Genomic DNA, 27840 nt, shown 5'->3' on the forward strand with positions numbered 1-27840 from the left:
TTTAGGTGTAATAACAATTCATTCAATTTACAGAATCTGAAGAAATACAAAACTTTGCACAACAGAATGGTGAGATGTTTCATGAAAATGTGTTAAGCAATGAATAAAGTGCATGTAACCAGAAGTAAGTAAAACTTTATCTTATTGTAACATTTAAGATAAGAAAGATTGTATTTATTTGTTGGTTTAGAGCAAAAAGATTTAGCAAATCTTCTAAAGAACACCTAATTGACAAAACAGTTTTAATAAAAAGTTCAAAACAAATAAAAACAAAATAAGCAAAAACAAAATTCTATGTACAAATGTTAACTGTCTGTTAGTTGTGCAGCTGAAGTTTCATGTGTCTTTTAACCAAAGGTGCAATAACACACACAGTGTGCAAATATGGTTTGCCAATGCTGTTTGTTTTTAGTGGGGAAAAGAGGTTTATGCATTGTGAAGTTATTTGTTTTTACCAAAAGTGGGACCAGTCTGACAATATGGTGAGTTTTTGCTATACAACTAAGCGAACCAGTAGTACAGTAAATAATGTGCAAAATTTTTTGGGAAACAATTTGTCTGCAACATGTCACGGTTAAGCAAGCTTTTCCATATTTTCATGCAATAATGATTATTATTATAGCCTTTAGAAGGCAGCAATGAACTTTTTCGTTTCACTTCACAGCTTGAAAGGAATACAAAAATTGTTGTTTATAATACATTACCCTCAGTTCACTGCGCTTGTGGTAAAAAGGCACAAATGCCAAATATGTTTTGTGTTCCCATGTGTGCTTGTGTAGCACCTTGCATGCATACGCTCTATATAAGTAAGTTTTTGTAATCACAGTTGTGACCCTGTGGCCCGACTGCTGAAGTCAAATTTACACCAAATGAAGAACCGTCTTTTGGCTTTGCTTCTGTATGCTCCAAATTGTTTACATGAAGTCACCATAGTGATCAGTGATTTTCAACCGGATAATGACCTAACTTTGTTTATATTTTCTGGGATGAAGCATTGGTTTGTGAAGTGAACTGGGCGCCTGCTGACGATGATGAACGAATGGTTGCTGTTTTTACAGGTTGGTACTTTCCGCATGTCACGAATTTAAGCACTGGATGGAGCCACAGAGCACGGACGTTTGGTTGTCGGACGCAGTTCAGAACGAAAATAATCAGACCCTGTAAAAAAAAGAAGCAGGTTAGGGTTTGAGGTGTTGTACTTAAAAAAATAATTATGGATGGCGGTTAAGGCGTTTGTGCTGAGGATATTTTTAGCGTTGATTAAGACCTGAGGTTGTTTTGAAATTGTTGCAGTCAATATTTTTGCATTGGTTCGATCGCCTTTGATATTAATGCGTGTTTTTTGACTTTTTTATTGGATTTATGTTGAAATTTGTCGAAGGCAGTTTTTCTAGGGTTTGTTGGTCAGTCTGCCAAAGCCCATAAATGTGTTTCCGTTTTGGCGAAGTTCCGGATTAACCGAATCCGGTTTAACGAGTTTTTAACGAGTGTATATATTGATAAGCGCAATTCGAATGTGACAAGTTTGGTCGTATTTAGTTTCCCCTGCTTGTAAACGCAGCACCAACTGTTTAAATTCTCCATCGACGCGATTGTGTGTGTTTTTTCGCAACACACATCCTGGTCGTTAGGGGGCGCTCACCTGGAAGATGTTGAAAATGCAGAAAAGCCATGAAGTGATTTCCAGATAGATTGTGTCGTCAGCCACAAGCATAAGAAAACCGAATATCCAAGTTATTCCGAGCATCACTATTAGTGTTGCCGCTACCAGCATGTCATTTTTGGTCGTACGCGCTGCAGCAGAAGATTGGACCTAAAACGTATAAAAAAGTGACGAATTAGCAACTTTTAGGGATCTTAAACGTATTAAGTGATGACTACGCAATATTTTGGGACCTCAAACGTATTAAGTAATGAAGCAACATTTATTGAAGTCTTAACCGTGGAAAGTTACGAGAGAAAAAATTTTGGATTTGAAACATGCCCAGTGATGACTCTGCAATTTTGTAGATCTTGAAGATATAATTGATCACTCAGAAAATTTATAAGACCCAAAACGTATTAAGTATCGACTTAGCAAATTTATTGAACCAACAGACAAAGTTATAACTTAAATGAAACTTTTGGTTTGAAAACACATTAAGTGATGACTCAGACTAGTTTTAGGACTTTTACCATGAAACACCTTCCACAACTTTTTTATCTTGTTGGATTCGTCTGTAACAGAACTTACATAGGTCTGTTCCTGAGCTGTGAAAGACATTTTTACAAATCCAACACATTTTTGTAAAAGGGCTTGCAAGAAATGTCTTTTGCAAATGGCAACGATTGGTATTTTCGATCCTTATGTAATTAACCGGAACCGTCTGTATAAACAACATCACTTAATACCACACAACTAAATCGGTCCTTTTGCGATTAAACATATTATGTGATTAAATGTAATTGTCTATAACACAACACAACATCACCAAATAACACGCAACTAAAACGACCATGCTGTACGCGTCATTGGGAGGATATTTTTAGTGTGTCAATTATGAGGTAATAGTGCCGATTCTCTTACCTCTTTTCGTTTGCAAGTGAGATGAACCAGAATGGATGAGCAGAAGAGAACATTGGCGATCGAGAGGATTGCGACTGGGATGATGAAAGCGTATCTGAGACTGTAGATTTGGAGCCAGCACATGTTCCGCGCTCTGTAGTGCGATTCGAAGAAAGGACTCGCTGAAAAAAAGTAGCACATTCATAAATTGTGAAGTGAAACTGACTTGAAACAACAGATATGTTTAGTTCAAGTGAAATGTCATAACATACTACAGCAGTGGTTGTCAAACCTTTTAAGCATGCGACGCATTAAAGTACAGAAATTTCCTTCCGCGGCACACTTCGCAGGCAAACATAACAATAGTTGTTCAAAGAGTGTTAATTTTTAACTTTAGTGTGGTGCTTTTTATTACCAACTAGTAAAATATGAGCATTGAAACGTTGTCATGCACACTAGTATTGCGGCATAAAGTCCTAAAACACCAGGGACGGTTTGCACTTAAAAAAGGCAATGTTTCGCGACACACAGTTTGAAAATTACTGGATTACAGGTAACAGGGTGGCGACCGACGGATTTGTCTTAATTTCAACTGACGCTGATCGTCTGTCGCTCTTTTTCAGTATTTTGTAAATGTTTCGTTTATTTACTGTTGGAGACCTGTTGGAAATTTCTATCAAGCTCACAGAATAAGAAATCTTATAAGGACCCCGTGTTACTTTTTAGTTCATGGTCCAAATCGTTTTGTTTCACCATACCAAAGAGCTCCACAACATTAAGTAACCGCCCAATCTAACAATGTACACGCGCTTAACCTATGAATTGTTGGAATGGTAATACAAAATCTATGGCACATTGTTACACCCAAAACACAACTCTTAAATGTTTTAAACAAGACCTCTTTGCCCTATTTAGAATTGAAAGTGCTTTCAGGCGTGCGTCTAGGTTGAGGTTGTCCCATTTTGCTAAGCACTACATAACAACGCTACCCTAATTTTTTTTAAAAAAGTGCTGTACGGCGTGAAGCTCACGTTGAGAAATTCTGTTACATGGGGAAAGCGCTCAGTTGTCCCAGTTTGCTTTTACTAAGTAGTACGTAACAACGGAACACTGAACTTACTTTTATTTGTAGCTTGTTGGTCAAGGTGGAATAGGGTAACCCCCGCAGTCAAGACCACGATAAATGCGGGTGTGACGTATGAGAAAACAGCTGACAACTTCCAAGCTCTGTTGGATCTCGCTCCCAAAACCTGGCGAAAAGAAAACGTTTAAACTAAATGGAATTTGAAATACACGAAATGAGCGTCGCTGTTAAACAAACATTGAAATATCACATTAGAATGGTAAGATAAACGCGATTTAAGTCTGTCGCTTTTAATGTTGACCATACAGAAGGTTTTCACAGAAGACCATGTTTTTAAATTAGGCGATAAACTCTTGGGTTTTGTCAGTTGCCTAAATATGCTTCTTAAAGGATCACTATCACAAACATTATTGTATTTCAAAGCTGTGAGCATCACAAACAATCCAATTGTTGCTTTTGTCGAAAAGGTTGCTCAATATTTTTTTTAATCGTTGGTAATTTTGTTTTTAATAAAACTACTTTTTAAATCCTTTTGTGCCCAAGAAACCAAATGTATACGGTATTCTGGATCTTACAATAACGTAGCAACAGTGGTGGGATTCAGGCGATTCGCAAATCCCAGCACTGCACTGTAGTGCTGTTTACCCTACCTGAACCAGAGCTCTGTACATGTTGTAGCCGTTTGCCGACATCCAACACCACGTGGCCAACAGGAAGTAGTGTAACAATACCGTTGTGACGTAACAAGGCACACTGTTGTGGATGTTGGAGATGCCGAAGAGAAATAGAAGATTGGAGACCAGCAGACAGAAGCAGATGTTAAGAAGGAAAATTGACGGTTGGCGACTTCGTAGCTCACTGAAAGTTGTAAGGTTAGTGGTTCAAATCACATGTTGGTTGCTATTGGAGGTTACGTATTTTTTGGTGGATTTTTTTAAAGGTAAGTGATTGTTTAGTTGCTGAATATTTTCTGCTGTATCTTAAACATACTTTAACAGCTTTAGTACAACCGTTTTAATGCAGGTATTTTTATAAACCTCGGGATTTAGGTAAATATAAATTTTGTTTGGTTGATAAATATTTTCTGGTGTCTCTTTAATAATTCTTTCACCGTTTTGCAACTATTGCTTTTCACGTAACAAGCATTTTTACTTTATAAAGTAAGTAAATAAATTTGGATAGATTGAGAGTGTGCCATGGTAGGTGCATCTCATACAAGTGGTTCACAATCTGCTTGGGTTAATTGAAGTAACTCGCGTTCAAACTTTAAACATCATGAAGTTATGCAAACGGAAATATTAAGGCACGTTTTTGCCATGTCTATGCTACCGTTATACGAACTACTGAACTTCACATAAAGGATTGGGCCTAGTCTTGAACTACTTTAAACGTTTTACACAATGTGCTCCCAAACATGTATGTTAGTTGCATTACATGGTTAGTTAGTAAGAAAACATTCAGAGTGTAGTTTACTTACGGGACAGTCAAGTAAATGATGATAGTTAGGGCGAGTCCTAAACAAGACATCCAGAGGCCGATTTCTGAGAAGATTTGTTGTGCGAAGCTTGATGCAAAGGTTTCTTCGCGCTAAAGAAAATACAAAGTTACAGATTTTATTATTTCTCCTTCCGCACTAATTGAGTACAAAATATATTAGAAACACAATTTATCAACGCCAAGTCAACATTTCATTCTATAGAAGACCTCGGTTAATCCGGATCTTTGTATAATTAGGACAAAACTCGAGGTACAAATGATTTGTAATGTGATAAGGCTTAAATTAATTGGTGAATCCGGATCTTCACCTATTCTGGACAATTTTTTTGGTCCAACCGGGTCCGGAATAACCGATGTTTACTGGACTTTGATTCTTATACAAAACGCGTGGCTTGTTTGTCCATCACCTGATGGAAAGTTGTAATTTGGAGTTCAGTATAGCAGAGTTGAACAGCAAAAGGGAATTCTGCGCACCATTTTATCTAACGTATTTATCCGACGCTTGTTTCGCACCTTTTTATTATTCCTTCACGTGACTCAAGTGGTTAAAAACGGGTGTAACTGATGTGGCCTTTCATATCACTGTTGATGGCATGAGCATTTGTCGAAACGTTTAATTATTAAAGCATGTCGCTTTTTATGTTAATTTGGGTCGTTATTTTTCTCATTAAACTCATGAACAGATCAGTATATAATGTTCCAATAGGGAATCGTATTCACATCTGGCAAACCGTCATGTTTTAATGCAGAAAGTTGTAACTTACGAATAGAAGGCTGTAGCTCCCAGGCTTTGCATAGAAGCATTCTTGATGGTTTGGTTGTTCCACTAACCGACAACCCTCATCTATTACAAACAAATTCTTTACCGGGTCCCAAATCCCACAATGCAAGTCGGTGTAGACTGCCTGCGTAGAAATAAACAATTTTAAAAAAATAAATGACTTTTTGGTGTGTTGACAACAAGTGCTAATACCAATCCCTTTTTTTAAAACATTTAAAAAACTTTTTCACTAAATCTAGACTGGAACACCATAAGCAATCAGTGCAATGCCTAAAACTTAAAAAACTGTTTAAACTACACAAACCAAACGGGCAGTAAACAAATGAATGAATTAATCAAGTTAGAAAATGGACAAAGTTTAGCGAAATAAGTGACTGAAAATGCAAAAATAGCCACAGAATCAATCATTGAATTTACACAAAATATTTCTAAAAAATTCGCCTAACTAACTTCTTCAATTCCTTATTCAAAGAATTTATTTTTATGTTACTTGGAAAATGGAAATCATTTTCCATTCTCAGTTATTATGGGTCCCCTTCCCTGAAGGGGACACATATTGTTTTTGTCTATATTTTTTTTTCTTTTTTTCTTTTTTCTTTTTTTCTTTCTAACGCAGATTTGTTCCCACGTTTTGGTCAAGAAAGAATGGTTCAAACTTTTTCAAATTTACACATATTACAGATATTGGTCTAAAGATGGTCCATGTGAATTTTGACCCCGTTTGATCCCTCGGTTCACCCACAGCCCCCCAAAACGTGAAATTTTTAGCGCGGATTTGTTCCCACGTTTTGGTCAAGAAAGAATGGTTCAAACTTTTTCAAATTGACACACATAATAGGTATTGGTCTAAAGATGGTCCATGCGAATTTTGACCCCGTTTGATCCCTCGGTTCACCCACAGCACTCCAAAACGTGAAATTTTTAGCGCGGCTATTGTTCCCACGTTTTGGTCAAGAAAGAATGGTTCAAACTTTTTCAATTTTACACACATTACAGATATTGGTCTAAAGATGGTCCATGTGAATTTTGACCCCGTATGACCCAGAGATTCACCCACAGGCCCCCGAAACGTTAATGTGTCTAACGCTCGTTTGGTCAAGAAAGACACTGTAGGCAGAAGTACCAAGAGAGTAACTCACTGGTTTACGATAGCGGGAGGGCTCAGCTTGACGTCGGACAGACGTTTTACGAGACATCGTTTCAGTGATTAGAAATCAGCTGTTTTGCACAGCAATGCTATGTCGTTTTATTAAGTTATCACTCACATTTTTAGTTTTGGCGAAGGTTTTACACCTATGACGTGATTTAAGCCTAATAACCGTGCTTCGGTTTTGTATATGTCAAGAAAAACTTTGTTAATAAAAGTTAAGATGAAAAAATTAACTTGACTTTTTTGCCAAATAAATGTTTTTTTAAATGCTCGCTGTCAGGTTGGCCGCCGCATGATCACGGGTTACTCAAGGTCAACTAGTGGGTATTACAAACACAGCTCAGAACTTTCTTCATAACGTAGCGTTTTTTTAACAATCAATTTAGGAGTCAATACTCAAGGCATGTATAAATTAGGCTTAACAGTATTGTTGAACACGAATGACGGCGTGCTATTGAAAACGGTGTCAAAAGGTCAAACAGTCGTTTGGCGTGTGCACCCTGAGAGGTTACTACAGGTCAATGGTACTCATTTTGCGAAACAAAGTTAAATGAAAAACAATTTGTTATGTATACACTTGTAGCAAATTGCTTTTTAATTTAAAGTGTCTGTAACACAACTGTTACAGCTTTCTAAAAAAAAATGCCCGACCTTGGAGGACTATATCTGGGTTAAAGCAAGAGATTAAATTAAAGTATTTGTTACGTTTTTTTAATGTTTTTGTAATTACATGACAATAATAGTGCAAAAAGAATACGAACAATTTTTTTTATTGTTGGGTTAATGCTTTCTAAAAATTTGTCCTTAACAATGTAAAAATCACCGCAACATTTGTTTACCGTAAATCCGCACAAACATGCGTGTGGGGACCCATTAGTTTTTGTTTACAAAAACAATCATATGTGTAGATCAAATGATGTGTATAGTAAATTGGTAAATATCGTATAGAATATATAAAATGGAAGTATATCAGAAAGCCACTCTTCTAGTTTATTCTCATAAACAGTGGTCGCCAATGACCATGCTGTCTGCTGGTAGATCTGATACTCTTCAGTTACCTTTGTTGGGTTGTCGACTAATTTCTCTTCGCTGCCTTTCGTCTTGTTCACCTCGAACGTCACATTCGTCTCAAGTTGTCCCGGAAAAATGATCAGATCACCAACTGCCACTGAAACTATCTGTGTGACGTCACAAATACGTTTGTTAGTTGTGACAATAAGCTTGTTCTCTAATTTGCGAACAATCAACAAATGCCATTGTGACAAAGAACTACTATCATTTTAACAATAAAATGCGAGCATAAAAACCTTGAAAAAGAGATGTAACTGACAAAATTTTGGCTTTTTTTATTGTGAAAGTCACTTAATGATTGGAATACTTACAGCGAATCCGGATAATTGCAAGTTTTACTTTGTTGCATATTGAATCCCAAACGTTAGGCTATCATTGTTAAAAAAAGTTCCGGTTAGTAGCAAGCCAAATTGGGAAATTGAAGTTGTGTTTAACGGGAATCAACTGGATTTGCATAAGTGCGCCAAATTGGGCAAACCAAACATTTAAGCTGCATTGACGCCAAAAAATGGGAGCTAATAATTTTTGTAATTATTTGGGCCAAAATATGTTATAGGCAAACGAATTTACCATAAAGTAGATACAAGTATTTGTTCGATTGCAACTTATAAGGGGCAGACGCCCGAAAGGTAGCCTACATGAGCGCAGCGAGAAAAAATATTGTATGTGGTCTTTTGATGTGAAATGAACCAGGTTTAAACTCCCAGGGGTTAAATTGACATGCCTTGGGTCACAAGCAGGAAATACCTGTAGCTAATGGCGCATTATGGAGGAATTACATAGATTGATGGCATCTAACGGAGCTTATTGCTAATGATGCATTAACATTTCCGGAATTGTTCCAAAAAATAGTCGCGCCATGCATGTGACGTGGCAGATCATTGTTTCGTGTAAATTGCAATTGTGACGTTTATCCTATCGCTTTCCAATACAAAATGAAACAAGCGTAGCGGAAACGTGCATCTCTCTCTCCGTTGCAGATGTGAAATACAGCGGAATAATGTTATCGACCTGTATGACTAGCTGCCTCTAATTCTTGTTGTAATAAAACATCGCAAATTAGCCATGCAGTGCTGCTGTACATTTTATCTTTTAACATTTGCACGTAAATAAGTTTCCTTTTTCAAAAAAGCTGTGCTAGCTAACATTTTGATTTAACTAAAACTGAAAAAATGAAATATAATTATTGGCTACCAAGCTTTAAGAATAATAATTTAAAGCTAGGATTCGATTTCAGCTTAAAGTCGGATAATTTAAGGCTACAATTCATTATTATAAAGGTGAAAAAATGTTAAAAGAAAAAGTCCCGCCTTTAAAATAAGAATGAATGAGTTAAAACTACATGAAAGTTTTCCATTTACCGTTGTCGCTTTGTTGTTAGGATCAGTGGATGGAAAGAGATTGTCGTTGAGGTAAACGATGAAAGACACTTGGGGCACTGTCCCATTGGTCGAGTTCGCTGCAGCCAAATCGGTAATATTACCCGGCACCGCTACATGGAGTGGGGTCGTTGTGTTCCCTACTCTTTCCAATACAATATCTCGTGTCCGGTTTTGTGAGTCCTTGGTTGGACGGTAAACCTGCGGAAGCAATGACAGGTAAACCTTTTTTGAAAAAACTGAAAGCATCAGTTTGCGCCGTTAGATGGCTACACTAGCCAATACGACCTATATCCCTTGTCACCAGCTGAGACCTTAAAGTCCGAAACAATGTGCTCTGTCTTATAGAATAGAAAATTGTTTTGCAACTTATAGAATAATGTTTTGCAAAGACATTTGCCCATTGAACGTAAGTTTTAAACGGAGTTGGTGGTTACCAATCGAGATAGTAAAACATGCAAAAAACAGCAGATACATAGGAATTAAATGCTGTTGGCCAACATTGTGTTGTTTAAACCCGTAGGTTATAAGCCCCCAAAGCTATAGGTTTATTAATATAAACTTATAGCTTTGCCCAAACTGCGCATTTTCGAATAAGCTTGTGTATATCACGTCGTGTGAATACGTACACCAGCAGTTAGTGCGTTCGCTTTCACGTCATGTGACCGCTTTAACAACAACAAGTGTGATTTATTCAAGTCACGTGGTTGTTTCAACCAATTAAGTACGTCACGTGAGCGCTTGGACCAATAAGATTGTTTTATTAAAGCCATGTGACTGCCTCGACCAATTAGATTACTTTTAATTCCACCAATCAGCGCGTTTAAACCTAGTCACGTGAGCGCTTTAACCAATCACCTGGAGAGACGTGTCTTTGGTGGCGAGCTGGACAGAGTTCTGTCCTGGTGGGATAACGATCCTCTTGGTGAATTCCTGCAACACTGTCACTAGCTGTTGTGCTTGTCTGCAAAGTACCATAGTTATAATTTCTCGAACTTGATGTAGGCTGCAAATCTTGCTTAAACTCAAATTTATATTCAGATATTTAAATGAAGTGCAAATTTTTGCTGCAGGGTTGTACGTTGACTCAGGTGCGGGCTTGATTCGGGCTGTCATTATACTCGGTCGTAATTTTTTCATGGTGAATCGATTTTTGAGCATAATCCAGGCTGTATTTCGAGAAAAACTCTGGTTCGGGTCGGCTTTCGCGTTTAAATTCCTCCTATATTGTGGATTTAAATTCCTGGTAAAATGAGCTGTAATTTAGCAGGTTCTATTTAAATAAAATACAGGGTTGTGTGTGCATAACCATCACGTACAAGGATTAGAATTATAAAGTCCCCTTAAACGTAACCCTCCCCCTCTTACCAGCCAGTTGCATGGCTTTCATGAGTTCGTGACTACTTTACAATATTTGGTAGTTAGTGCAGACCAAACTTTGGTGCAGACGATTTACGAAAATATGGTTTATACTGTTTCAGTTTATCAAACAAACGCTGAACAATCGACTTACTGTTGTTTTGTTTCTGTGTTTGAAACATTGCTGGCAGCCACAGAACTTGCGACAACACTGATTACTGCCATGGTGTTGAACAAGTCGATCGGTGTAACCTGTATCGAAAAACGGTCAAATTTGAGACGATTTCGCTTAATGCGAATTCCACTTAATTGCATACTGAATCAGAAACCGAAATTACAATTTTACGGTACAAGAACTTAATCATAAGTTTAATGGTGAAAATAACGGCCCAAATAGACGTAAAAAGCGACATGCTTTATTGTTTAAACCAGGGGTTCCCAACCTATGGTACGCGTACCACTAGTGGTACGCGAACGTTTTTCAGGTGGTACGCGAGTAGCTTCCGTTTTTTTTCACACAAACCTGGATTCACAACTTTATCATTTATTTATCTGGTTTTGTTCACCAATTGGTTGACAGTAAACAAAAATGTCTTAGTTGTGGTGTTTTAGTGTTACTTTAGTAGGCCAATATTCTTCTTAATAAAATGCGATTCTATCAAATTATTGTTCTGCAAGAAGTGGTACGGCTGGCAGTACAGAGCGTCCAAGTGGTACGAGATCGTAAAAAGGTTGGAAACCCCTGGTTTAAACGTTCAAATACCAGAATAGTTTTTAAAGACGATGTTTTTAAATCACGCTTTAAAATATTTCTAACTTGAAGTCAAATGTTATGTATTACGTACTTACAGTTCTGATTAGCAAGAGAATTTAATAAAACGTTTAATAAATTTTATGTCACGGATATTTGGCACATGATAATAATGAACAGAGTCGTAAACTTGGACTTCACCTGCACTTGCGAGGCGCTCGTGTTTCCGAAAGCGGACAAAATGTCGATGGTTTTTTGTGCATCGTCTGCCGAAAGAGCAGAAACATTTCCCGAAGTTACTACATTGATCTCAGCTAGGGTTTGACCCACGGCTGCGCTATCCAATGCTGTAATGTTGGTCACGTCCACCTTTGGATGTAAAAGGCATCAAATCAGTGAATTTGAAGAAAGTGCACACTACTCCAAACTAAAACGGTTCCATCATAGCTACACTAGCCAACACAGCTTTTGTCTTGTCACCAGCTGTACTGATGACACCTTAATGTCAGTAAATAATAAGTAAGGTGGGGCAGTGCACAATGTTTCGAACAATTGTTGAGGCTTGGCCTTTCAACATATTATATTCCCAATAAACTGTACCGTTAGATGGCTGCACTAGCCTGCACAGCCAATGCCTTATCACCATCTGCACTGATGAGACAGTGGCGTAGGCAGACGAAAATGTTGGGAGGGGCCAAATAATTTGCTGTCCGATACCGATTGTTTTAACGTTTGGCGTAAAAAACTGTGCTTCGACGGGACAGCCAAACGATTTATTTACTGATTTATTCCATGTCTGCATAAATATCTAAAAAGCACGGATTTCGTCTAACAACTTGGCGACAACAGTCCATCTTTGGTAATTTATACATTCCTTTGATAAGTTAAGAGTCGAAACTACACTAAATTCAAGTTTCTCAATATACAACTTTAAAAATTTGGGAGGGGCCATGGCCCCTTTGGCCCCTCCCTGGCTACGCCACTGTGATGAGACCTTGTAGGTGGAAACAGTCTACTACAGCTTACTTATCTATGAAAAGTTATATAATATAAAAGTCCGAAGTTTTATGTGTTGGCTTACGGAGATCGTTGTTAACATTCATTAAATAGATAATAGTTTTTCTTTTGTTTGTATATCACTGATTTTGTTTGCTTGCACTTGGTCTGATCAGTTTGCACAGTTGAACTGGACGTAATGTTTACTTTGAATGTGCTTCTACCTCAACTACTGTACGTGTAAAAAACATCGAGCCAATACATGATAAATTAGCTGCAGACAGTGCACACTGCTTCGGTCTGTAAGATCCCATCAGTGCACCCAACACTGCTTGTCTCACCAGCTGCACTGATGAGACCGTATAGATCAAAACAACACTGTCTGTACCTTACATATACTGTATGTGTGTTTTTTGATTTGTTTAACAATTAGTTTTTCTTACAGATTGTAGTAAATCTGTGGTAGTTGTTTCGCACAAAACCACCACTGGAGGGGCGAAGAGAGCCGATGGAGTCGCGGTGGCCGAGCTCTGCACACAAGCCGCTGACGCAATGCTGCGACCTGTCAATAGAAATCGTAAGTTTAAGTATTTTACCATCGCTTTATGGCGCAAGCGGGAAGCAACCCGGGACAAAAATTGTGGAGCTAAAATAAATGGAAAATGTTATGTGACCAGGTTGGCACAGGATTAACTGAAAAGTGTTTTTAAAATGGTTTCCTCGAACGCCGGAAACAGTAACGACGTATGCAATGATGCAAAGAGGTTAGGTCAAGGTCACAATCTTTACGGTCTACACAAACCAGTGGTTCTTAACCTTTTTTCCTTGCTGCACCCCTTTCAAATCACCAACCAATTTTTGCACCCCCCTGGGTTTTTGTATTTATATAGAATAGACCTAACCAACCTTAATGATGCAGAAACCCTGACACAGACCCTTATTTAGTTAGCTTAGAGTCTGGTTTCTCAAACCTTTTTTACCCCAATCAGGGTGCACCTCTAAAATGACCTGAACTTTGAATAGCACCATTGATATGAACAAGGGGTAATTAATTTCATGGGTGCAATAAACTAATCTAACAGTTTCTTGCGTGTGAAAAACGGGCCTTAGTCGGGCTCATAAGGTTCTACCCCAAACTAAACATGCACAGTTTGAAGTTTCCACATCCTCCCAACCAACCCACCTGAAGAACATGTTTCATTTGATAGTGACGTCACACTCAGAGCGGCTGCCGCGAAAGTGAAGTTGTATTTTTTTCCTCCCGATTTGTATTCCACAACTTTTCCCGCACATTCCACTGAAAACAAATACAGATAATGACGTCACACAGAACAATCGCAGTGTTCTAAAGTTTATGTTTAAAACAATAGCCAGCGCTTTTACGTGCTAATGTTCATTAATTGTGTTCTTTAACGATTAGGAATTTTTGAACCGGTTCTTTAGGCTAAGTTTATTGAATCAAACCGGGTTTAAATTTACGATCCTATTAATTTTTTGTCGTCACAAACATAAGAAAACGGGGTTAAAGACAGTGCTAGCTGTTTCGACTCATTAGGACTCATCAGTGCGCTGGTAACAAGACATTGACCGCATTGGCTAGCGTAGCCGGGCTATGACCTATATCTTGTCACCAGCTGCATTGATGAGGCTTTACAGGTCGAAATATTGTGTATTGTTTGCAGCTTACTTGCTGTAAAAACTCGATGCTCCTATACAAGAAAACTACACCATTAAATAATGACGTAACAGTTATTAACAATCGCTGTGTTCTAGAATCGACAACAATTGGAACTTACGAGTGCAACTTGTCTGACCATCACCAACGAATCCGGGTTTGCATTGGCAAGATAGGTTGGCAGGGTTACAGACGGCATTACTGATGCAAACCACACTGTCACAAGCTGGAGGGGCTGAAACAACACACAAGTATGTAGAATATGCTTTATGAGTCATAACCAACTCGACCTAACGTCGCGCGTCTTCTACTCACGGAACAAGATTAAAAGATAACTTGCAAAATGGCGGAATTAATTTTTTTAATGTTTGGAATCCCATCAACTTTTTAGGTCCTTACGAAACCCTCCTGCGCGCTTTTTTCTACTTAAATTGTGTCAAAAATATATTCTAAGACAATTCTACTGTAAACGCGAAAATAAAATGCACCAAACATTCTCTCGCAAAAATCATTTCGACGTTTTAACATTTATTAATGTCGTATCTCAACGCATTTGAACTTTTCTTCTCCTAAATCCCCAAACCGTTAAGCTTAAACCGGAAATGGACAACAAAAATAAATAATCATTGTATGGTTTAGCATTTACTATGCAGTCCATTGGGAAGGAATGAAAATCTTTTGTTAAGTTTGTCTAAATGTGTCGATAAATGTTGGGAACCACTGTTCTTAGCCCTTACACATAAATCGGAAACGGACAAAAATCGGTTATAACTTTCGCTTACAACTTCACCGGAGAAAATCTTACCTTGCTCGCAATTCTTTCCATTGTACCGGGACGGACAAGTACAGTTGTGGTCGAGAATCAGGTCTTTGCATTTTCCGCCGTTCTGACAAGGCATCGACTCACATTCGTTCTTGGCTGCCGAAATAAATTGTAAACTAATAAATCTGTCACACAAAAGTAAAGTTTCGAAAATTCTTCTTAATATTCGTTCCTTGCTGCTGAAAGACGATTGGAATTAAACAAAACAAGGTTTTATGTAGATACACAGACAAACTATAATATTCGGGCAAAAAATTGATGATTTTTACAGTTATTTTGTTGCTCTCTCTAAACAAATGTTTTGGTTTGCATACCCTTAACGTAAATTTGACTTGTGATTTAAACAAAAGCCTCATGTTTTGCTTAAATTTGTGTCCATGTCTGTTGTTTTTTAGCATATTTTTGGCAAACGCGTCATTCGGCGTTTTCTGTATCGAGGCTTGAATCAAGACGGCGGGCTCGGAAACGATTAAAAAGTCAAAACACGAAACGTCAAAGTTTTGTCTGTTGCCGGTTGATGTGGCTTGCATGAGTTGACACTTTGTGAGCAGTTTCATTAAAAAAAGTTGGAACATGTTGGTGTGCCGTATGTTCGATCTTAAAAAAGTATTCGGACAAAACTTTAGGAGGGCCTAAAATATGCTCCAAAATCTCTTCCGAGATTCACCAACGTGAAATTGCGGTGCAAATATTAAACACAGACTAAAACCCAGCCCGAATATCATTAATAAGCTGTTGCTGTCATGCATATATTTCCAGAAGCAATTGTTCACATGGGATTTTCATAACAAACTAACCGGCGTAACAGCGTAATATTTTGGTCCATTAAATTGTTACAAATAACGACACAGATGCGAAAATACACAGACTATTGGATGCTACAGTTTCGCAGAATCGCAAGCTTCATTGTGGTACATTTTAATGAATTGTTCATGTTATTCTCTTTGGATGCCGCTTCTTTAAGGTAATTTAGGATATTTGATAAATCAAGGCAGATCCGTCGGTCACCACCCTGTTACAGAGGCTGATTCTTGTAGTCTGTTATGACATTTTTACTTAATCTGTGTTTTGTATTCAAAACAACCGCATTTTCAAGAGTTTGAAAAGGCAGGACACTATTTTTTTTACTTTTCAACCTTAAGACCTTTGTTACCTTTTTTTCTGTGGAGGTCAGTTACGGGTTTAGTAGCCACAAAAGGGAAAATTTATGTAGAGTTGGTTCTGGTTTGCGCTAAAAATTGCCACCAGCAATTATTAACGTATGTATATAGCCACTTGTAACAATTACACCCGCTCGATGCAAGCAACATTAACTGGCGGTTGGTCAAGTACCGAACCTGTTAGTGGTAATCAAATTGCGCTGTACGTTTTCATGTGACGCTGTTTTTATCATTAATTACTTAGACACTCTGCTAGTTCGTCTCTGATATTTCGCACAACAGCATAGACATCGTATGTGACACATTGTTACGTCATATCCTGTATGATTGTGACGTATGTAACGTATGTGCTGCCCATCACTTAATATTGAACCGATTTAGAAATTAAGCGCGTCTAATTCTTTCGTTAGATCATGAATTGTGGTTCTGTTAATTCAATAACATTTGAAATTGAGTCCATGCAAGTTATTATTTTCCCGTGCAAACCAAGTTAAGTGATGTTCCTTTTGAGGTCAAATACAGGGGCGCGCAATCGTTTCGTTATTGTCGGTCGCGTTTAAGGTTTTTCCCAGCCCTGTAAAGATTTATTCTAGCCCTCAAAAATCGGTGTATGGACATGAGAACATGTTTTACAGAGTGCAACCGTCATGTCGTGTTTTAAGGCTCAATTGCAAAACGCGGGGGTGTATGTATGACAATGTTGCATTTTTTTCTTGTAACTGTGTTTAACTGACTGAAAATTAATTTTAAATACTCCTGTGTTTTCAGTTTAAAGTGCAGTGCAAAAAATTTCAGTTGTTTGCAACTTAAATAAGGTTCCAAACTACTCAGCTTAACACACTTACAGTGATGACATAAACAACTTACTGATGGTGCAGTTTGTCCCACTGTAACCTCTTGGGCACATGCATTTGTATTCGTTAAGCCGATTATCACAACTTCCTCCGTTCTGGCAAGGTTGCGGGGCGCACTCGTCGATATCTTCATGAAATAAGTTGTGATGTTAATTTAATGCATGACTGTGTAGAACAGTGGTTCTCAACCAGGGCCCATCACCCTCCAGGGAGGGGGGGGGGGGGGCATAGGTGTCAGCTGACTATAAACACCCAACAAAAATTAGTGAGCCATTTTCTTTGTTAAGGTCAGAATTAAGTGTGTGTTGCAAATGATTTCATTTCCTATAATTTAATCGACTATTTTGTCCATATTGAGGTTTATTTTTAGCAAAAACATTATCCGGATAGATTATGGACTTTACATATATTTTTGGAAGGGGGCACGGGTCTTACGGGGTTACTTATAGGGGGCCACGAGACCCGTACAAATGAGGAGGTTTGAAAATGGTTTGGCTTTACAAAAAGGGCAATTTCAAATATTTTATAGTTTAACATAAAGTGGATTTGCAAGGGTCATAATTCCATAAAATGTATTTTTTAAAACATGTTAGGCCTTTTATAACGTGGGTTCACTGAAGTCTTGCTTAAAATAGATCGGCCAGCAGATTTTAAAGTTTAGCCCTGAGCATCAAAAAGGTCGTTGTGTAACATTGTGCGGACATGTAGCTAATATATTTTCAGTTGATTTTGTGAGGCGGATATTAGGAGAAATTCCCCTGTGATCAAGGTATTTTACGCGGGACGTTGTCATCCTTTGAATTAATGCTCGGCCCGTTGAACCACTTGTCGGGAAGGCCTTAGGTAAGCGAAAATTAGAGGAACTTTTTTGTATGTCAGTTCAAGCTGCTTTTTACAGGACCTTACTTCTTCTAGAAAACGGTCACAGCGCATACCTTCCTGTGTTTTGGAAACAACTTAGTGCGACCAATGTCTTTTACCAGCTGCACTGATGATACCTTACAGGTCTAAAGAGTGTGCACTGTCTGCAGCTTATCACTTATTGGCTTGATGCCTTTTCATTGAACGTGTAATGTTTTAGTGTGAAACAGGCTGGATTTAGTTTCATGGTACACACCTTGGCTACAGTTCTTCCCCGTCCAGCCCGGCACACAAGCACATTCGTACGAAGTGTCGGTTCCGTTGCTACAGTTGCCCTGGTTTTGACACGGTTTGGTGAAACACTGGCCGATATCTGCATGAGAAACAACAGTTGTTAATAAAAAGCATTCACGTTAAGTAAGCTGCAGACAGTGCACACTGTTTTAACCTATAAGGTATAGATGGCTACACTGGCCAATACGGTCGTTATCTTGTCACCAGCTGCACTAGTGAGATCCTTATCGGTCGAAATAGTGTGCACTGTCTGCGGTGTACTTGATATTTACTTAATAGAGGTAATGCAATTGCCAGAAGAGCTCTATAAACTTGATACTATACCTGGTAGCAACTGCTTATATTCACTAAATATTTGTTTAAGTGTAAAAATTGGCAACTCGTTTGTCCAAATCTCATTGCATACAACGTTGCAACAAAACAGGTTTAACCAAACAAGTGTGTTTTACTAAACTGTTTTTAAGCGATTTTTACTAAAAATCTGTCGAAAGCGGATTCCAGCGTTTTGTTTAAAACTATAGTGCGCTGGATCACGTCTAAAAATAAAGACGTGTTTATAAAGCATAAAATACACATAAGTGGTATAATAATAAGTTTTAAATGACATAAGTTTTCGCTTACATTCTGTGCAGTTCCGTCCTCTGTAGCCGAAATGACAAGTGCAGTTGTAATCGTCCACCAAATCAGTGCAAGTTCCATTCTGACACGGGTTGATGGCACAGTCGTCGATGTCTGATGAGAACAACATACAAAGGATTACAATAAAAATTAAACCCATTTTATACAATTATAATTTGGGACACACTCCGTTCCCAGTATTTTAATTTTGTGATATAACCTTCAACAACATACAGTGCTTAACAAATCAAAAATGGTTTAAACATAGCGAACTTGCTAACACTTTGGGACTCTATACACGAATTTGTACATTAGTTCAATGACTATTTGTACATTAGTTTAATGACAAGGGCCCAAATAGACGTAAAAAGCAAAACGGGTGTAACTGATATGGCCTTCATATCACTGATGATGACACGAGCATTTACTGAAACGTTTGAATAGTAAAGCATATCGCTTTTCACGTCTATTTTCGGCCGTTATCTCTTTAAACTTGTAACTTTAAACCGTTAAAAAAGTTAAAAAAAACACGAAAGTAATTCTCTGCACTGTAAGCCAGGGTTTAATTCGGTCAATACTTGCGTTTTGTCGATTTGGGCCGTTATTTTTACCATTAAACTTGTAATTAAGTAAGTTTAAAGCGTTTATAGAACACGGAAGCAATTCTCTGCACAGGGTTAAATTTGGTTGATACTTAAACGACGAATTTCTTGAAACTCATAACGACTTACTCTCTTCACAATTTCCTCCTCTATAGCCTGGGTGACACGAGCAGTAGAATTGATTGATTCCTTGTGAGCAATTTCCGTATACACACGTGTGGTTCTTGCACTCGTCCGCTGCAAAGCACAGAAACCGATCGGTTAATTCGGATGAAACTTCTGTTGACCGTCGATACACCTGACATGTGCACCTTATGCTGTCTGTGACGTTATAATGGAATAACAATGCCCAGCGCGCGGTACCGCTTTGTGTGAGCTCGTTTGGGCCATTGTTACAAGAAAAATGGATATATCTGTGACGTCGTAATGAAATAACAATGCCCAGCGCGCGGGTTCCGCTTTGAACTGATCGTTTGGATCATCATTACAAGACAATACGTACACTAAGCACTTATTTTGTGGTACCTGATAACAAGCGCACTTACAAGGCATTGTTACGTAATCTTTTTTTGTGGCACAGGATCTTATGCAACTTTATGTCGGGCTACACACCTACAACGACGTCATAACTAACTATTTGTACGTCATAAGGGATGTCAAGTGTTGCGTCATACTTGGCAGTGACGTGTTGAAGATGAATGAGGTCGGTGATGATCCACAATCTTCGCTCACGATCCCGTTTCCACTTGATCCGTTGTAATATTCGAGTCCCGGTCGTCTAATGATACGGACTTTTCCTCCGCTCGCTAAAATCAGTTCGCTCATTGGATTAAATAGTAGGTGGGGGATTTTACAAATGACTAGGAAGCGGTAACTATAATTGTGCCAGGTCATGCTCTGCGTGCTACTGGTAATATGTAATCCAGTACTACCTGTTTCATAGTCGGGTCGTTAGAAGTTGCTAGGAAGCGGTTACTGTTATACTTTATATTCATGCGAATGCGTGTTTTTTGTGCCATGCCACTCTTTTCAAGTTTAATTTCTCCATAGCCCGTTAATGATCTTTACTTTAATTTTATCAAAAAATGTTTGAAATATATAAGCTATCGCTGCCAGGCGTAATATCAACTCATCCCTGATTTTTTACCGTGATGAAGGCGACCTGTATAGGACGTCGAAACGTCGCAATTAAAATACATTTGCCAGAAGAGCTCTATAAACTTGATACTGTTTGAAAGTGTGTAAGCTTACCATTTCAACTGGATTTAATAGTTAAAAAATCTGTACAATAAAATGCAGCTGCGCCTTTATCAAAAACCGCCAGCATAATAACAAAACAATCACCGTATTCGCAGGTATTTATGATCTCACAACCTTGCTAATGATGCGACAATACTCTTTATGACGTCACACTCACCATTGATGACGCCAGCGTGGATAGCAGCAGCACAGATAGAGGATTGGGAGCTGTAGGGACTTTTACCACAGACCTTGTGAGCCTGGCACTGGGGAGGGCAAGTTAGTGACGTCACTCCGAACTGGGGATCCCCCGTCGTGTTGCAGGTCGCTGGAGAAAATGAAGTGAGTTTTAGAAATTAAGCGTTTTTATTTGATTTGATGTGTTTAGATTTTGCACATAGAGTAATTGTATACGCTGGCATTGGGATTCAGCCGGTTCGCACCGGTTCTATGGAACCATCTCACGAAATTTTATGAGATCAGCGAACCGGTTAGCATTTCTGGTTACTGTCAATGGACTTTTTGTGAAAGAACCGGCTAAAAAATATGATTTTTGTGATAAAACCGGCTGAAAAATATGACTTTTGTGATAGAACAGGCTTAAAAATATGACTTTTGTGATAGAACCGGCTGACAAAAAGTTGATCCCACCACTGTATATACATATACAACAATCCAACTATAGTGAAATACAAAGAAACGTTTAAAACGCCCCTAAATTATTTCATTACAGTTTAAATATAGAACACAAACGTTGATTAAGTAGCCATTGTTATCACCCTGGCTAATACTTTCAGGTCCTGTAAATCAGGCCAAAAACAATTAATCACTATTAGTGAATAGGGTAGTGATTGTGACAAAACAATGCGTCATCTGTTATAACAATGACTACAAGACAAAGCTCGTGTATGTGAATGAATTGTTTCTAAGTTTTATGTAGGGAGTAACGGAATATTACCGCTTTGGGAAAAGGATTTTAATATATATTTTTATATTGGATTTTTTATCATTATTCCTGATAAACATTGTTATTATGGGTACCCTTCCCTGAAGGGGACACATATTGATTTTACTCAAAATGTTTTTGTTTTTTTTCTTTTTTTTTCTTCTACCCGAAGTTTGTCCGACTCGTTTTTCCATCAAATCCTTGATGGATTTGGATGAAATTTACACAGATGGTAGATGTAGTTATGTAGATGTGCATCCCACTTTGTTTTGTTGATAACCCCGTTATTTACCCCGTTAGCCCCCTAAAATGGGTGAGTTTTTAAACAGTGTCAGAATTGGCTGAAATTTGGATTTCTTGTATAGTATGCCATTTATATGTGTCGATTGTTGTGTTCAACCCTGTAGTCCTAACATTTACCCCACAAGCCCCTAAAGTGTAAAACGTATTTGTATGTTACTGGGCACCACAAACGAAAGATTTCTTTGGAGCAATAGTGTTACAAGGGCAACCAGTTGTATGTTGCTCATTAGTGGGTTGCTTGGTGGTCGTTTTTGCGCCATGGCAGTTAGGGGCCCTATGACGTCAGAAACATTAACGGTTGTTGCTCAAAACACCTCTAGTGGTCGAAATTTTAAACATTGGCGGATTGGGCTGAAATTTTGCAGTACTATTGATTGAGTCATTGTGGTTTTTATATATTTTTTAGTTTGTGTGTCGAACCCAATTAGTTGCTCTACCAGCCCCCTAAAATGGGTCAGTTTTTTAAAACATTAAATAGGACATACTTCAAAGAATATCTGGGTTGAATCTAATTTTATAGTTTGTATTCTACATAGTATTATTATTTAAGCCCAGTGCCGATCACTGTGTTTTACCTTACATCACCCGACTTTCTCATGGTTATCTCTTGAATTGCATTATTTTTAACTTTGCATGTGTGGGGACCCATGAGTTTTTGCCTGCAGAAATGACTAAAGTTATAAAAGACGATGGCTAATATGGGACCCAATACAAAATAAGCATGGGAAATATATTTATGTTTTAAAATAGGTTATAGTGTATATGCAAGGGCAATATGTGCTAAGCCACCCTTCTAGTTTTGATAGAATGTTTAGAATATATTGAAACATATGGGATCTGTTACTTTAACATGAAACTGTTGTAAAAAATGCCCAGTAACAATTACTACTCTTTCCGGCAGATTTTTGTTGTGATATAACTGACGTTTTGATGTCCCATACGAGACGCTTATCGGAATAATGGCACACTAAGAAACACAAGTATAGGCTACCAAAGCAGGGATAACAAGCCTGTACGGCTACAAACTGGCACCAATAAACCATTAAACTTAAGGTAATCACATTTGTTAGTTGTGAAACGGTATCTGTAAAGCTGACAGCAAAATAGCAGAAAAAACACTATCTAAATTATTTTTTCTCCTAAATGTTCACTCATTTGTGCCTCTTACCCATAAACTCACTAAACCCAGTGATGGGATTCAGCCGGTTCGCACCAGTTCTATAGAACTGTCTCACGAAATTTTATGAGATCAGCGAACCGGTTAGCATTACTGGTTACTGTCAATGGACTTTTGTAATAGAACTGGCTGACAAAAAATTTGAATCCCACCACTGCTTAAACCCCACACCCGAGCCCCATAAATCCCCCTTCCAGTTCACCCAATTCACTCACCATCAAACGAATATGTAAGAGTGGCCGAGCAAGTTGTTGAGTTTATTCCGTACGACAAGTTTCCCACCACATCCGTTACTCCGTGCTTGTAAACCTCGATGATCCCGCCCGAATCTGTGTGACAATAATAATCATCAGGTTTTCCTTAATCTTATAGCAGTGTTTTTCAACACGTTTTAGTCTATGGACCACCAGTTCAATTAAAAGAATATCGTGGACCAGTATATTGGTCAGTAAGGTCAAAGAAAGCATCCACAACAAGCATGTTGGCAAAATTTGAAGGAGTGATATAAAACACTTCACATGAAGCTAAACAATAAATATCCAATACCTTGTATAAGCTTTTTTCTTACTGAACATTTCATAAATTATATGCAACTATTTCCAGTTTACCACCAAACAAAATAACATCATGTGGGCCACCCGAAAAAGCCACCATGGTCCAACAGTTAAGAACCACTGTCTTATAGCGATTCGCGATCCTTTAGTGACGTCACAATGACCCGATGGCATAGGTGTGGAAAATTTTCGAAATTATATTACAATGGTTTGGTAGTATCACCGATTCGACAAACAGAGTGTTGCCGTATTATTTCCAACAGTACAAGGTTTCTAGGCGTTTTCAAGCGAAATATACGATCGAAATTAGACACAAGCATGATTGTTTACGTCACTAGCGCGTTTGTGCACAATGGTTTGGTGCAATGCAATGTTGTAGGTGGTCAAACAGAAACACTTGTGTTGATTTACCCGGTAGAAACTGAACAACAAGCATGTTGTACCTTACACCGTAATTAAGCGTTCGCGCGAGCCTATTATTATCACTGCCCAGCCAGTATAGATAACGCGCGCCGTGTTTCATTATTGGAAGGAAGTTTATCACATAACGATTCTGCATTGCACGTCACAATTACTCAACACCCGAATTGTGTTCGTGATTTTCGGAAGCGGAATTTATAAATAACCCAATAATGGTTTCGAAAACTGTTTGTTGTTTCGAAATAAATGTGAATTCTATTGGGTAAAAAAATAAATGTGAATTTTGCAGCTCGGAACTAACTAATAAAAAAAATGTAAGAATAATTTTAGGTTGCCGCTTGCGAAATAGACTTAAATTTTATGAAGTCGGTATTTAAAACCTTGTTGCATGAAAACAATACTGATGCCAAAGCAGCAGTACTTCTATATTAGAATCAGTCAACACAACAGTACTTTAAAACGTGATTTATATTTCGACCTTTTGGACATCATCAGTCTCTCTGCAAAAAATAAGGGATAGACCCAGAAAAAAAAACGTTAAACAAGTAATAGAGAGATTGTATAAAAACGTCATCCAATCCAAGGTCGGCAACCTTTTTTGTACACTACGGGCTATTTTTAAAACTGAAATTTTATCGCGGACCGACTTTCAAAAAACTACAAATATTTAGCAATAAAAACGCCTAAATTAGTTTATCATCCCCGGGATACGTGGGCAAAATGTTTCAAAACATTTAACCTAAACAAATATACGGTACTGCAACGAACTCCTCGCGGACCGGCGGTTGCCGACCACTGATATAGACAACACCAGCAAATAAGAACATCATTGGCGCGCAGTCACGTGATTTTATCAGCCTATCAGCGACTTACTTGAAATCCTTCCACCGTGCATGGCTGCTCGGCAGATGGAACCGGAGTAGAACTCACTCCCACAAACGCCCGATTGCTGCGCCCAACAGGTTCCCGGACACGTCACTACGTTAATCGAATGATTGAGCGTCGAGAATGTGACGTCACAAAGGGTACAGTTTGCTGTGGAATAATGAACAATTTAGATTGCGAAGATTAAAGCAAATACTTTGAAATTAGTAACTGTTGAGTTTTTCGCCCACAAACGGCATTGCTTTTAGTTATTTAACGTTTGTATTATTTGTTCAGGCTAAATGACAAGGGATTTGTTCAAAGAAATTTAATGGTTTAGGTGATTTTGTCCAAAACGAAATTAACATTGGAAGGCGTTGGTATAGACAAACTTTATATAGTGTCAAGTTTATAGAGCTCTTATGGCAATTGTATTTTTATTCCGACGTTTCGACGTCCTATACAGGTCGCCTTGAACAGGGTAAATAACACTGAATGCGCTTAGTACAGTGCACGATAAACAAACGAGAAAGAATTAAACGCAAACACGTTACAACGAAACGAAAACATATAGTGTGGCTGGCAGCAAAAACGCTTAGCGCAAGAGCTTAGTTCCAAAACCCGAAGTCTTGTTGAGGAAATTGCCAATAACGAATAAATCCCGGTTCAATTATGTTGTTTATATTATTCAGTTGACAGTTTGCGAAAGAACTTTGTTGAAATTTACGGGAAAAACGATACAGTTGTTGTCGACAACGAAACATGTCGTGTGCACGTTTGACAAACCAAGCAGCTGTTTGTGTGGTTAGTCATATAATTAAAAGAGAGTCAACGGTTTTACTTCATCTGTTAATCATAAAAAAATATACTTTAACAATAAGGTGTCAACACCAAAAGGAAAAATCATCTAAGTTTAGTCTCAAAAATTGTGTGCAGATGAATATAAACTGATGGTGCGTAATTTATGTTATCCGTACAAAAATCGTGAAATGAAATCTTTTGTTGGTTTTTACCTTGCAATGATGGCTGGAAACAAAAGGCGCCAAGCAATAAAAGAGAGACGAAGATTTTCATCTTCTCAACTTGTTACGAATTTCCGACAAACAATTTCACAAATTTTAAAACAACGAAGTCAATTATAAGTTCAAAACCTGAAGTTAATAAAACTCAAATGTTAAAATGTTCGTGCCTGTGAACATCTTTCAATTGGACGACTTGATATCTATGAATACAACCATCGAACAAATCCATCTAAAACAGCAATTCTCAACCCGAGCCCAATTAAAAAAAACATCGTAAAGTTACACCGGCAATTTCGAGAAAGTGATATAATTGACAGTTAACACTTTGGACTAAAATATATCGATTTTAAACGTCCTGTGGAGCACCTAAACATTTATCATGAACCACCATCACATATATTGTTATTTACTACGCAGCTGATCCAGGTTGCTGATTGTTAAATACCTCTACAACCTGATACCAACCACCGTCTCTTCTCTCAACTTGCACCTGACCAAAGCAAATGCCAGCGTCTAAGTATAATACATTGATTTCAAACGTTCTGTCTGTGGTCCACCTTAAGTCTCATCATCAACCAGCAGTTATGAAAAAACAACCTGAGAGTAACTATCGTCTCTTCCCTTCATCTGCAACTGACCACAACAGAGGCCAGCGTCTAAGTACAAGCTCAGCCACCACCAGCACAACAGCAGAGGCGCGTAAAAAGCTGATCCTTATCACAAGCTTTTTACGCGAGCAGCCAAATCCATCTGTCGACTTCACCAGCCCAACACTTCCGCCGCGTTCATGCGAATCATCTCGCGTTGATTGTAGCGACCTTATGACGTGTCTGACTCGTTGCCAGGGTAACAAGGAAGTGACGTAGGTGCTGTAGAGATTTGTGAGATCGACTCGAGGCGAGGAAGTCCTTCATTTGTCATCTTCATTGTGTGCTGTGCCCGAAAAGACAAAGGGTCACTGTGATCAAATAAAATTATATTGTAAAAAAACTAATTATATCAATCCAAGTGTCATTGAAAAGGACAGTAATTTAAAGTTTTAAACCACTGGTGGTAAAATTACGGATGTAACACTAAGGGCAAACGCCCATTTTAACTTTAGACCAGTAGTTCCCAACCTTTATCGACGAATTCCTCTCTTAACAATTCCAAATCATTTTCATTCTTCCCCAATAGATTACATATTAGATGCTAAATCATACAAAGATCATTTAAAATTGGGTCTTTTATCAACTTTACTGGTTATATTCCCAAAGCTTAAGTGTCTATTTACGAACCACATGAAAAAATGAAAGGAAAATCCTCTCCGGTTTGGGAACCACTGCTCTAGACGTAGATTGGGTAACGAGTTTGCTTTAACTGCAAAAAAATGTGCTGTTATGATTTTTAAATGAGATTATTTTTCACCAACAAATGCAAAGCAATACTACTTAAAAATAGAATCGTCCAGCTAGTTGCTCGGTGCATAAGTACTATAATTAACCTTGCAAATGACTTATTGTTTTTCGTAAACTTTTTTTTAAATACCAAGGATGGAACTTTATTGTTGTGGTGACGTTACAGCGTAACACACATAGTGGTTAAATATAGTTTGTGAAACTCGCGCACCAAAAATTTCACTTCCGCCAACTTTCCCTTGTTACATGACAAGAGTTGGTGAAACACGAAACATGTATTTTGTGACACAATGCACGCTTCTCAACTTTCACGGCAAAAAATATCTGTTTATGGAACATCACCTAAACGGGACAATAGAATTTGCTGTCATCTTTAGGTGGATGTTATATGTAAACAAATATTGGCTTGTGTATTTTT

The 27840-nt window shown here is 38.0% G+C and overlaps 1 protein-coding gene and 1 long non-coding RNA gene across 3 annotated transcripts; one reads left to right on the forward strand and one right to left on the reverse strand.

The window, feature by feature from the left end:
* On the reverse strand, positions 1 to 26150 carry LOC145218679 (uncharacterized). Its single transcript, XM_080086087.1, has 25 exons — positions 26017 to 26150; positions 25013 to 25174; positions 23381 to 23494; positions 20918 to 21067; positions 20175 to 20306; positions 19630 to 19737; positions 18902 to 19012; positions 18243 to 18359; positions 17139 to 17252; positions 15094 to 15207; positions 14410 to 14523; positions 13797 to 13910; positions 13057 to 13175; positions 11819 to 11986; positions 11021 to 11118; positions 10366 to 10471; positions 9490 to 9708; positions 8116 to 8235; positions 5891 to 6031; positions 5107 to 5216; positions 4280 to 4487; positions 3666 to 3795; positions 2567 to 2727; positions 1643 to 1813; positions 1 to 1158 (listed from the first exon to the last, which is right to left on the reverse strand). Exons 1-25 carry the CDS (start codon positions 26075 to 26077, stop codon positions 973 to 975), a joined length of 3348 nt encoding a protein of 1115 aa, XP_079942213.1. The 5' UTR covers positions 26078 to 26150; the 3' UTR covers positions 1 to 972.
* On the forward strand, positions 59 to 27769 carry LOC145218680 (uncharacterized). Of its 2 annotated transcripts, none has more exons than XR_013857690.1 (10): positions 59 to 124; positions 413 to 482; positions 993 to 1177; positions 3678 to 3888; positions 4308 to 4501; positions 9510 to 9726; positions 13059 to 13190; positions 14387 to 14539; positions 20856 to 21081; positions 26443 to 27769. It is a non-coding gene; the product is annotated as an uncharacterized LOC145218680 (long non-coding RNA). The 2 variants fall into 2 exon arrangements; XR_013857691.1 differs by having other exon boundaries at positions 1059 to 1177.
* The last annotated feature ends 71 nt before the right edge of the window (positions 27770 to 27840 follow it).

Source organism: Phallusia mammillata, chromosome 3 (assembly GCF_965637545.1).
Source record: "Phallusia mammillata chromosome 3, kaPhaMamm4.hap1.1, whole genome shotgun sequence".
In the NCBI taxonomy this organism is placed as follows: Eukaryota; Metazoa; Chordata; class Ascidiacea; order Phlebobranchia; family Ascidiidae; genus Phallusia; species Phallusia mammillata.